This window comes from Falco cherrug, chromosome 13 (genome assembly GCF_023634085.1).
Source record: "Falco cherrug isolate bFalChe1 chromosome 13, bFalChe1.pri, whole genome shotgun sequence".
Taxonomy (NCBI): Eukaryota; Metazoa; Chordata; class Aves; order Falconiformes; family Falconidae; genus Falco; species Falco cherrug.
This window is the reverse complement of record NC_073709.1, coordinates 6,890,152-6,902,424: the sequence shown is the minus strand read 5'-3', so window position 1 is coordinate 6,902,424 and position 12,273 is coordinate 6,890,152. Positions and strand designations below refer to the sequence as shown.

Sequence of the window (12,273 nt, the reverse complement as noted above, 5' to 3'; positions counted from 1 at the left end):
GGCATCCTCAAGAGATTCCAGCAGGGGAAGCTTTAAAGTAATTCTCCAAGATGCCAATAGTCTGTACACTGAAAGCAGTAAAATGAGAACATACTTGTCATTCCAGTAACATAGGTCTTGAACAACAGGAATAAGAGAGTATCAATAACACCAGTATTTTGCAGTACAAACCCACTCATTTTTCACTTAAAGCTATTGGGCCCACCTTTTATTTTCAGTGCCAGGGCTGGGAAAACAGTTTCCATGTGCATTAGGACTCGATCCAACAGTAACAGTTTGTGACATCAAAACTGCCTTCATGTTAACATTATGATGTCAACTAGGAGACCAGGCTTTTTCATGAAAATAGACAAAAAAGCGGGCTCTTAAATGAGAAACTGCTTTTAAGTGAAAGATTTTTTCATTCAAAGGAAGACAGAAAATGTAAGCAGAAAAAATCATTAGTATTTTCCTTAAAATAGAATAATTTAAAACAACAGCCAGAGTGACATTTATAAGAAATAATATATACCCTGTCTCCCTTCCTAATTCCTAAGGAGTCAGTAACTCCCTTGGTCTATGAAGTCCCATACAAAGTTATCAATAAGTCACGAGAAAAATGCAAAAGTCAAGATTATAATGAAATGAATCATTGTTTCTGGCTGTAAAGCAAAGGCATTCTGCTCAGCCCCTGTGTTTGGTGCAGCTGTAGGCAGATATCCCTTCCCCCTTCCATCACCATTGGCCTTGCAATTAAGCTTCAATATGCCTGTGTGTATATTATTGATGTGGAAACAGCTATTTCCATCATGCCGCAGACATTCTATACTTTTGAAGTCTGTGGTTACAGAGTCATTATTCCATACAACACTTTCCCATCACTAGGGTGTGCAGGATGCCATAAAAAAAGGGTTTTGTGCAAGTTCCAAGCTACTGGAGTTATGTCAATAGTTACCTTAAATACATTATTTTTCATACATGGTCACTCTGCCTTCTGAGGATTTGCTTTAATAAAAAGGACCAGATTGCCTGAGAACGAAGTCAGTAGAGCTGTGCTGATTTGCAGATCTGGTTGATATTTCCATCTTTTAATCTGCATGTTGTTTCCAGGACGATGATGATGATAGTAATAACAGTAGTAGTAATAATAATAATACATTTGCTTCTGTTTGTAGTGAAACACTGCTGGAGCTGAACGCTCTGTTTTAATGAGACACACTGAATGAAACAGTATCCTGCAGTGCAAGAAGCACATGTCAGCTCTCCACCGCCTTAGCATTACGACCCAAGCTACAGTACAATATTCATAATTTTCTTGGTGATCTCCCAGAAAAACCTTCTTAATTTAATCTCTAATGGGATTATCAGCCTCATTAAATTGTAAATCTGCCACAGTCCAGCTGTTGTGGGAACCTGAACTTTCAGAATGTTATCAATTCACTGCTCTGATCTCTCTACCTGAAGTCCCTCTAGAAACTTTTAACACTTTCAGCTTCAAACGCCTGGAGGGTCCTTCCCCACTTCCCTCACCTACAACTTCCTTCCCACGAAAATCCTTGCCTTTTTTCAAGCTAAAAAGGCACCAATCTGCTTCTTTCCTGGAGGTAAGCCAATATACCCAACTGCAGACCTAACCCAGCGGCTCTGGTCCTCTTTCTGTAAGGGCAGGCAGCCAGGCACATATTGCAGAAGCCTGTAGGAGAATTAACTGTGAAGAGCAAAAATACATCTCACTACCCCACCTTATGAGCTGAGAACCAAGCTGACCCACTGCAAGTTTCCTACCTCTGGAGAAGTCCAACAACTCTCAGCCTCTGTTCATCTATCAAGGGCAACACAAGCCCAGGCAGGTATTGCAGCTGACTGCCTTCACAGCACTATGTAAATACAGATGTAAATGAGCTCTGGCCCTCAGACTTCTGGCAAGTTACAAACACGGTCCCTGGTGTTACGAAGTGTCTCCTGCTGCACACAGCGGGAGCAAGCCTTCAGACCCTTCCCAAATGGAGATTCTTGCTGAAGGCAAGGACAAATCTGTCTCTGTAAAGGACACAGAACCAGGACAACACCAGCGTACCTGCTTTTCTAAGTGACCATGGCACAAGGCTTGTGGACAGAAGGTTGCCAAATCCCAGAGGGCACGGACAGGTGACTAGATTCCAAAAAGAGAGGAAACTCCACCTTAGGAAACCATTACTGCTTGTTGCAGACAAGGCCGTCAGGAATACAGGTAATGAAGGATTAGTACTGCAGAGACAGGAAAGAAGTAATCTTAAAGTAATTTTTGAATTCTTTTTTGTGTCCAAGCCAGGCAAATGTAAAGGGCACACAAACTGTTACTTTCTCACGTGCCTGCAAAATATCTTAGGAGAAAAACAAAAAATGTGGAGTACAACAGAGTAATGTTAGATTCTGAAGGAGTTGGAGTTTCTTCCTTGTATATAGCAGTCTAACAAAATAAAAGACTGCCACTTTTACCCAGCACCCTCCTTACATACTAATCTGTAAAATCCAAGTGTCCTTCTGAACCTTTCCTATGTAACTAAAAAACAGTGGTTTGTGCCTGTAACAACCATTTATAACGTCTTTAAAAATACATTTTAATGCCTTTGGCTTTTCATCATTATTTTGAGCAGCTTAAGTCAACTGGGAGCAAAATTCATGGCTCTCATGTTCTCATGTTATAAGAACACAACAAATCAAGTTCCCAAAACAGCAGTCTGCCCTACCAAAAGGGGTAGCCTTAATATAAAGAAGAGAAACATTCCATATCCATAATTAGATAAATAATACTTCAGGCAAGATATGGCACCTTTAAAAGTGCCTTTTCAGTCTTGGATTTTTTCTCTGCTTGTTACTACAGAAACCATCTAGCAACCAGAATCTAAGACAGACTCCACCCAAAACAGAGAAAAACAATATAGACACAGTAGGCTTTTCCTACCCCCCTTTTTTTTTTTCCCCTCCCCCCCCCCCCCTTTTTTTTTTTAAAGGGTGGGTGAGTGCTAAGGAAAAGTATCTTACTGTGCAAAGGATAGGAGCATTTTGCATGCAGTTGAAACAGTAAAGCTCTGATTACAGATGGCAGAAATGAAAGCAGGGAATGAGTAATGAGCAATGAGAAATGCGTAATGCGGGATGAGGATATAATTTCCACACATCGGCTAAAGAAAGGTTTACACTCTTAAGCAATAAAAACAAACCATTAAGCCAGACCTGCACTGTCAGGAAGTATAAAACAGTTCTTGAAACTCTGCAGTTACTATACAAAAGCTTTTCATAAACTTTTGTTTCCTGATCTTCATAAAACATTAACATCAAGCTGCCATATGGCAATTAGCTGCCTCCTGAAATCAATAAAAAAAACCCCAAAAATCAACAAAATAGGAATAGCTGTACAATAAAATAGTTCAATAATTATCCTCTTCTAATAGTGTAGCAAAATGGGTCTAATATAAATGCAGTCCAGATGAGCGCGTTCTTCAAAGCTGAGAGTACAATAAATCATGTTCCTCTCCGAGCCTCATCAGTACTGATTGCACAAGCGAGACCTCTCCCTGCCTGGCAGTGGGGGAAGCAGGTGATAGTCTGTGGACACCCAAACCCCATTACCATACGAGCAGAAAAGGTCTCAACGCCTGATCATGATGAGCCCAGGTTAGCGCAGCAGAGCAGATCCTGCTCAGTGAAAATGGCCAATGCTCTCGGGAGAGCTTACCTCAACTGAAGATCTTCCCACGTCATTTTTACATGTTGCTGACCACAGAAGTCCAACTGAATTTTGCGCAAAAATTATCAAGCCACTCGACAAAGCTGTTACTGAGTCTCAAAAGGACAAGGAGAGATGCTGATCACATTTGTGTTTAGAGAGATGCTTATCTGAAATGCACAAAGGGTGACATTATCTATCACAATCTCTGCCTATATAGATTATATAAGTGCCTAGAAGCAATATGTTTAGGGGAAACCGGCTATAAGGCAACAAAGGCAATTTTGCCTTCGAGATCTTGTGCTTTTTCTCCTCTTAAGGAGAAAAAAGGAGCTAATTTCTTCTCGTAGAGTACTACAACACTAGTAAGTACTGGAGTACTGTGGTGACAGCATACCTTTACTATTTAGGATTATTTAGCAGTCGTTACCAGACTCAGATGTCAGAAAGCCCAAACCTTTCAGGACTGTCTGATCATCAACCCTATTTAGCAGAGTTCAGGACTCCAACTGATCTCTAGAACTTTTTACTACTCATGTATGAAAGTTTGTTGTTTCTTGAATTTTAAATCCTAACCAAACTCTTCAATGCAGCACTCTCACATCTCCAATCTGGAAAGGTTAAGGGTTAAGGATTTAAAGATACACTACAAAACAAATTCTGCAGAAATTTGTTGACATGCTGAGCTTGACACATGCATATTTCCTCCTCAAGATCAGCATGGAACTGATGATTCTGTGACTAAGCCTAAGCAGGTATAGAAACGCTTACGAGAGTGGGTCTTAATAGGTCTACGATTATACATTGGTCTCACAGTGTATTTTACTAAGGATGCAATTCTTTGTCAAGCAAGGAGGTTTACCTTCACAAGGAATACGGCATCACACCATGAGCCAGCTACTGCTCATGCACAGACAAGTGCAGTAGTCAATTTTTTTTAAACAAGATTAGCATCAACGTGTTCTCATGCCTTACAGGACAAGTAAAGCAGTCACCACTCCGTACAAAGCCTCCCTCAATCTAGTTACACATGAAGGGCTAGGAGCTGTGAAACTTAAGCCTTGCAACACTGGAGTTTAGGATCTGGTTAGAAGAGCCATGGAATCTTTGCTGATTTCAGCAGGTTTGGGATCATACCCTTCCTGCTTATAGAAATGGTGCAATCTTCCAATTTTCAGCACTTTATGTCCAGCTTTTGCAATCTCAGGTTATACAGTACACTAGCACTGCTGTGACCACTGGCACAACCATGCATCACAATCAATGAATTCTTGCAGAACTTTTCAATGTGGCACATCCTCCGACTGACAGCCTTGCCAAAGCAACAGCCATAAACTTACTCATCACCAGTAAAGCTGTCAACCAGCAAAAGGCAAACTAAACTTGTGCACATATGACACTCCCCCCTAAAAGTATTAGCCAACAAAACAGCATCGGTCTTTTGAAAAACCAAACAGAGGTTGTCCGCCCAGTGAACTCATAGGCTACTACGTAGTATCAGCATGACCAATATCATCAGCTACCTCTCAAAAATAAGCAGAGCCAAACTGCACAGTGATGGATTGTTCTCTAATAGCTATTAAAAATACTGCTGGTACAAAGAAATAGGTAAGTTTTGTCTTGCCACAGAAACTTAACAGCTAGCCTAAGATATTTCTAAGCTCACAAGAGAAAAACAGAAGCAGCCAAGAGGAAATTAGGTTTTCTCTCCTCCTCTCTGTACCCGTTGCTTTTTGTGACCATTAGCAGTAGAGAATTGTTCTATGAGAAGACCTGCAAGACATCCTGAAGTTAGCCTTTCTGATCAACAAACCTATCTAGTACCTTTGCTGAAACTCAGATGATTCTGGTAAAAAAGGAGGTGTTTGGGGAGGGCCATGAGAAATAGGAGGTTTCTGTTAATAAAAAGTTAGGCTAGTAGGAGGCCCAAATCAGAGGCTCCCAGAGATGACTTAGAGAGGTCTCTAATGGGCCAACTGTACACATGGCTTTAGGAAGTACTACCTCAGTTCACCAAATCCAGAAACTGATCCACAACAGGGCACAAGGTGGTTCTGACATCTCTGGAGGTATCAGCACAGAGTCATCATTGATCCACTAAATACAGTGGAGAGCTCCTGAAATAGGCAGGAACCTACCACCAGCAGCCTATCACAATTTCATTCTGTTCCCAGCTTCAGTGCACTTTTCAGCAGATCACCAAAAAGCCAATTTAAGCTACTTTCCCACTCTACCACTTCAGCACAACTTTCACTCAACAATCAACACAGCCACTGTGTGGTTCTACAGCTAGTAACCTGACTGCCATACCAGTCTTTTAACGCACAACGGGCACAGTAAGCATTAGCTTCAATGCTGCGTTTGCCAAGAACAAATCATGTTTTTGCCCCTTACATGAAGGATTAAAAAAACAAGATGTAAGCACAAGTTATCCTTGTGATGACTGCACAAGTGAACAATTTTCTTCTCACAGATTGGACTTTTCAGAAAGAAATATAAGAGTTCTATCATTTATTATCTGAAATAGATTTAAACATTTGGGAACGGAGAAAAAAAAAAAAGCTTTCAAACACAAAACCCTGGAAAGGAAGACAAGCTAATCTGCAAAACAGCAAGACCATCAGCTGAGGTTAGATACGAGGCTGCATATGACAACAGCTTGCTGTATGTAGGGCAAAAATTGAAGATTAATTTCACTACAACACTCCACAGAAGTGAGCTCTCATCTGAGGTGAGGAAGTATGCAATGCTTTTCCAACTGTTAAAGACAAGGGCTGGTACAAATCAGTTATTCCTCTTTAGCATACATAATCACAAAAAAAAAAAGATGACATTTTAGTTTTTATTATTTTATATTTGGCCAGGACTTTTAAAGGAAGGAATTTTAAAGGAAACATCAAACATTCACTTTTCTGTAGGTCTAGAAAGGATTCACTCTTCCCCCACCCCCACCTCCCATAGGATTTCTATTGGCCCTTCTTATATTCACACTGCAAATTAGTTGGGAATAGCAGTATTTATACTAGATCAGCAACGTCTGGTTCTTATCCAAATGTTCCACCTAAAGAGGATGCCAGTTCTCATGGATTGGACAGCCCACCCTGCAGCATTCCTGAGAATTGTACAATATAATCTTGAAAGTCAGCAGAGTGGATTATCCACTTTTTTCTGGACTTGAACTTGTGACCTTAACAGTAGCACAGCAGAAAGCAAATGTGCTATGCACTTTGCCATAGTAACCTTCCATGTATTCTTTTCAACTTAAATACACACAATTGAAACAGCTACAATTTTGGAAAATTATGTACAAACCCTATATTTTTTTCTTTTTGATTACATATAAATACAAATTAGCTATTCTTCTAAAAAGTGGTTATAATAGTAAATAAATACAAAATAAGAATCTGACCATTATACTTCATGTGCTGGGGTTAAACCCATATAAAATGTACAACTAAAATACATTTAAAATCTTTAAAGGAATATTTCTCTGATTAAAATATTTGTTTTCCCAACTTTTTCGTAGACATAAATATATTTTCAAAATAGTTGTGTTTTTTTCTTTCCATTTCATTACATAAATAAAGTCTTCATTGGGAAATATTAAAGTGTCAGCTTTTTTTTTTTTTGTATTTGTCTAATATATTTGCTGTGTTAGCGGCACCCACAACCCTCCACAACCATATCTTGATAGTTCTTTAATACAACTTTTTCATTTTCATCAAGGTAGAGCATGGAAATAGCACTCAGTTCTGTCGGCACACAGCAAGCCTTGGGGATTTTGGAATTCACTGAATTGACCAAAGTCTGAACAATGGCATGGTTTGTTGAGTTTAGATGATCTGCCAGTGGAAAAGGACATTCCCCATGGCAGTAAAAGGCACTATACCCCGGCGGGGCGACAATCCAGTCATTCCACCCCACATCATTGAAGTCCACATATAACGGATGCCTTTTGCAACTGTATTTGTGGCGTTTACGCTGTTTGTGTTTCGCTTGACGTTTTTCTCTTTTATGAAGCGGGTGTCCCTTGCCATCATGCCCAAACGTTACTAATAATGGCCTGAGCTGAGACCAGCTATCTTCATCCTGATGTAAAGACCTGCTAATCCTAACGTGCCTCTTGGAGGCACTGTTCTCTTTGTCCAAGTGAACCACCTCTACCACAAACCCATGATTAGGTTGTCCATGTGCAATCCACCTCAAAACAGCTGGCGTTACATCAAAACTTTCCCATTTACTTGCATTATGATGCACCAACCTGGTGTCCAAAAGTCTTGTGACAGGGTCCTTAGAGGTGGCTGTGGCTGGCTTTATAATTTCATAAATATTAATACGGTGATGGTAGCTGCTGTTGTTCTCAAAGGCTCCGTGCACCTGCTTCCGAAAAATCTGGAGTTCAGCTGAGGTGATAGACTCCTCATTAGGGATGGTAGTTAAATTAAAGAAGAAACGCCGTGCTGTTTTCCCACTTGTTTCTGGCAGTTCTTCCAAAACTTCTAATTTGATTAAACAGGGAAAATAAATTTAAAAAAAAAAAAAAAAAAGAGAGAGAAAAAATAATCAGTAGCTGAGACATGCAACCAAACCCCTCAGATAGCCTGCTCTTGGCAACTTTCAAGTGACAGCTAACGCATGTGACATACAAGATCTGAAAGACTTTCAGGCAGAAAATACCATCTCCCTTCTCTTTCTGTTTATTTACGCCAGCATGTCTAGCATGAAGCTAAGACTGCTTCATTCACTGTTACACATTTTGATTGAATACTGGTGGCCCTTTGCATTCCAGGTGGTTACAATAAGTGGCAAGAACCATGCAGCATTACTTTGGAATTCAAGGACATTAGTGAGAAAAAAAAAAAAATAAAAATCAAGCCCCATAGTTTGTGGGGGTCTGATGAGAATCATTAAAACCAATTGAAGACTTAGTGTAAGTATTGCATTTCTGCTGTTTTCAAGAACATGGCTCTAATACCAATTCCTTAAACTCCATTCTGAAAAATATTACTTCACAATTTAGGTGACTTACACATCTTAATTACAGGCAGTGAACTCAACATCTGTAATGGCACTGTACAAAGCACACCCTAGTATTTACCCAAAAGGGCCATGAAGAATGGCAGGAAGGTTCAACTGCTAGAAAGGGGTGAATGGTAAAGGGATAATGAAACAAAAGTCACTTCTGAACAACAGGTTTTCTAAACCACAAAAAAACCCCAAATTTAACAAGTCACTAAACCCCAGGCCATTCTCACCTTTGAGTCAACAAATAACTGAATGAAGCTCCAGAGGGAGTAAAATACATCTAGGGTTGCTAAGAAGCGTGTTGCTGTTGCAGACGTGGAAGAAATTAAAAGTATTTGCCAAAATAAATCTCTCTCAAATGATGGTTTTTAATTTTGGTGCTAAGCATCCTGGAGAAACATTCACTTTCTAAGGGGAAGCCATAACTGCTGTTAGCAGTTCTTAGTCACGTAAGCATTCCTCGTTGGATCCAGTACATCTTTTTGCATAAGGTAAGGCTCAGCTTTATGGTATTTCAGGACCAGACCAATACTTGTCAATACACAGACGTTTTGAGTGGTCCTTCTGCTTTTAAGAAGCCAGTAATACCAAGTGAGATCTTGGTGAAATAATGGACTCACACTGACTTTCTTCTTAATTTTGTGAAAATTATAGAATAGCTTTTATCTCAAAACCAGTCTTTGATGTAACAATACGACTGCTTGAAACTGCAGCCTTTTTACATTTGCCTAAAACCTATAAACTTTGCCCTTCTGGCTCCTCTCTTGTGTAGCCCCTTGCCTACCATGCTCAGGTTTAACATGAATGACCCATGTGCTGGCTTCTCCCCGTTCACTACTAGGTGTTTACTTTCCACGTAGGGAAATACAAACAATGAGAGGTTAAGTTTCATCATTCATCTCCTTTCTCACGATAAGGCTTTCTACTAAACAGCACATCCGCTTCTCCAAGGCCAGCTGCTTTATCCATCAGAAACATTAAATACTAATGAACTTCTTTTCTTGACGCAGTTTTGTGTTAAAAGCATGGAAAACTGTGTTTTCGTTGCTTTTACAGCAGGGCCACGGCACCTGCATGCCAGCACCAGAGTCTAGCAGCCAGGAACAATTACAACCTGGGGAAACGTTTCCCAAAGAGCACGCGAGTGACACGCGCGGCACCGGCTCCACGGGCCTACCCATGCCGTGGCTAATGCCACCGCGACTGCTAGGTAAGCTGGGAAACCCACCCTGCTGCTCAGCAAGGGCCTGTCCCAGAGGGCCCGCTGCCTCGGTGGGCTGCAGGTGAGGAGGGGCGGAGGTGCCGCCGGGCTGCAGCGCTGCGTTTGGCCAGGTTACCTGCAGGTGACAGCCAAAATCTTGCCACAGGGCTGTCGCCAGCCCGGGTGCTGGCGGCTGGGGGCGGGGGCACAGCATGTGTCCGGGCTAAAGAGCTGCTCGACGGCGGGGCGAGGGACCGGCCGAGGAGGCCGCGATTGATTGTTCCATTGATCTCTCACGGGGATTAGATAAGGATTAGGAACCTCCGCGGCGGCCCCGGCCCAGCCGCGCCTTAGGGAGGCTTTCCAGCTCTCTGTCGCCTCGCCAAAGAAAAGCGATCTGTGGGCACGCTTGCTGTGGGGCCGCTCGGTTTTAGCGGGGGGGGAAAAAAAAAAAAAAAAAAGTAAATGAAAGGGGCGGCTCTGGCCGGACGGAGCGGGACGCCAGAGCCCGGTGCCGGGGCTGTGGCCGCGCAGCCGGCGGGAAGCCGCCCGCCCCACCGCACCCGGCGAACGCCGCGCTACCGACGGCCGAGCCTCGGCGCTCCCGGAGAGGAATCCGCCCCGACGCTCCTCCTCCGACCCTCCCCTTTCCCCTCCGCTCCCTCAGCCCGTCCCGCGGGCCCACACCGCCACCCGCGCCCGTGCAGGGCCCCCCCGCCGCCCCTACCTTCGTGGTGGAAGCTGCGGACGGTGTTGGCGCGGCTGGCGGCCCTCTCCAGCGGGTAGCCCAGGGCCGGCGGCTGCCCCAGCTGCTGGCCCGCGTGCAGGCGGTAGAGGTCCAGCATGTAGGGGGGGATGACGACGTCCTTGCCGGGGCTGGGCCGCCGCTTCAGCCCGAACATGTGGAGCAGGCGCAGCTCGAACTCGCTGAGGAGGTCCTCGGGGCGCTGCGCGGCCGAGGCGGCGCGGCCCGGCTCGCTGAAGCGCCGCCGGCCCACCTCCGGCATGAGGCCGGCCGCGCCGCCCAGCAGCACCTGGCAGAGCAGCAGCGCCAGGAGGGAGCGGGTCGCGGCAACCATGATCAACCTGCGCGGAGGAGGAGGAGGCGATGGGAGCCAGTCAGCGCGGACACCGCGCCGGGGGAGCGCGCCGCGGGGGGGGGGGGGGCGGGCGGGGGCGCTCCGCAGGTGGGTCCCACCCCGGCGCCCGGCCGGGCCCCCGCGGCGGGGCGAAGCGCGGGCCATGGTGAGCGGCCCCCCGCCGCGGCCCGGCCGGCACCGGAGGAACCCCCCCGCCGCGGCCCCGTCGGGCCGCTTCAGGTGCTCGGCGGCGCAGCGAGGCAGGCAGATCCCCGTGGCAGGAGATCAAAGGGAGCGAGCCGGGCCGGGGAGGGGGAGCGGCGCGGAGCGGGCCGATCCGATCCGCAACAAAGGAGCGCGGAGGTGAAGGGGCGGAGGGGGCGGCCGCTGTCAGCGCGGCCGGGGCCGGGCCGCTGCCCTCGGCGGGGCGCAGGTGTGCGCCGGCCCGGCCCGGGCCTCCCGGGACCGCTGGGCGAGGGAAAGCGCCCGGCGCCGGGCGAGGGAAGGGGCGGCTGCCCGGCCGACGCGCCCGGCGACCTCCCCGCTGCGCTCCCGTCCCGACCCCCGTCTTCCCCTCCCCGCGCCGAGCCGCGCCGAGCCGCCGGGGCTCGGGGCCGGCTCCGCTTCCCCCGCGCCGCGGCTCGGCGGTGGGGCAGCGGCTTCCCCCAGCGGAGAGGAAGGGAGGGCTGCTTTCCCTCGGCGGAGTGGAAGAAGGGGAAGGAGGAAAATACAAATCCTGCTACGTCCTTAGCCAAACCCACAGGATGATATTCTGCCCCGTGAAACTCTGCGCTGGATTATCATTATTATTATTATTATTATTGTTATGATTAGTGTCCCGTCCCCCCTCTCTCTTCCAGAGCACTAGCACCTCCGCCGTGGCCCACGGAGTCATCCTGCGGAGGAGGCTTTCAGCGGATCTGCGACCGCCGGAGTTATACCTGTGTGCAGCAGCAGGGGTTGTGTCTGCAGGAGGGTTTTCTGCTCTCGGGGTGTTTTTCCCGCATCACTTGGTGTTACTCCAAACTTCGCTGCTGCTCCTCTACAGCTGCCGAGCAGAAAACAGAAGTTCCCTGAAGTACAGTCCGCCTCAGAAACATACTTTTAGCAGCTGGTTGAAGAGGCAGAAGGCAAGTCCCGGCCAGGGAAGGGCTTCTCCCTTTTAAAAGCAGCGATCGAAAAGTTGTTGCTTCTTCTTCTTCCTCCTCCTCGCGTGTGTGTGCGTGTGCCTGCCCGTGAATGGGTCCCTATGTGTCTATGGAGTTAAAAGGCTCCTTTTA

At 45.9% G+C, this 12,273-nt stretch overlaps 1 protein-coding gene across 3 annotated transcripts in view; it reads right to left on the bottom strand.

The window, feature by feature from the left end:
- The window catches only part of BMP2 (bone morphogenetic protein 2), an 85,936-nt gene extending 73,863 nt beyond the window's left edge, over window positions 1-12,073 (bottom strand). For 2 of the 3 annotated variants that reach the window (XM_055725368.1, XM_055725369.1), the window contains exons 1-3: window positions 11,935-12,073; window positions 10,642-11,000; window positions 7,950-8,187 (exon numbers count right to left, since the gene is read on the bottom strand). In XM_055725368.1, the coding sequence (XP_055581343.1) occupies window positions 7,950-8,187; window positions 10,642-10,993 (590 nt within the window). In that variant the 5' untranslated portion in view covers window positions 10,994-11,000; window positions 11,935-12,073. Of the gene's footprint in view, window positions 1-6,516; window positions 8,188-10,641; window positions 11,001-11,934 lie in introns of those variants that run through there. The other variant, XM_055725367.1, reaches the window with a different exon arrangement.
- Window positions 12,074-12,273: the final 200 nt, after the last annotated feature.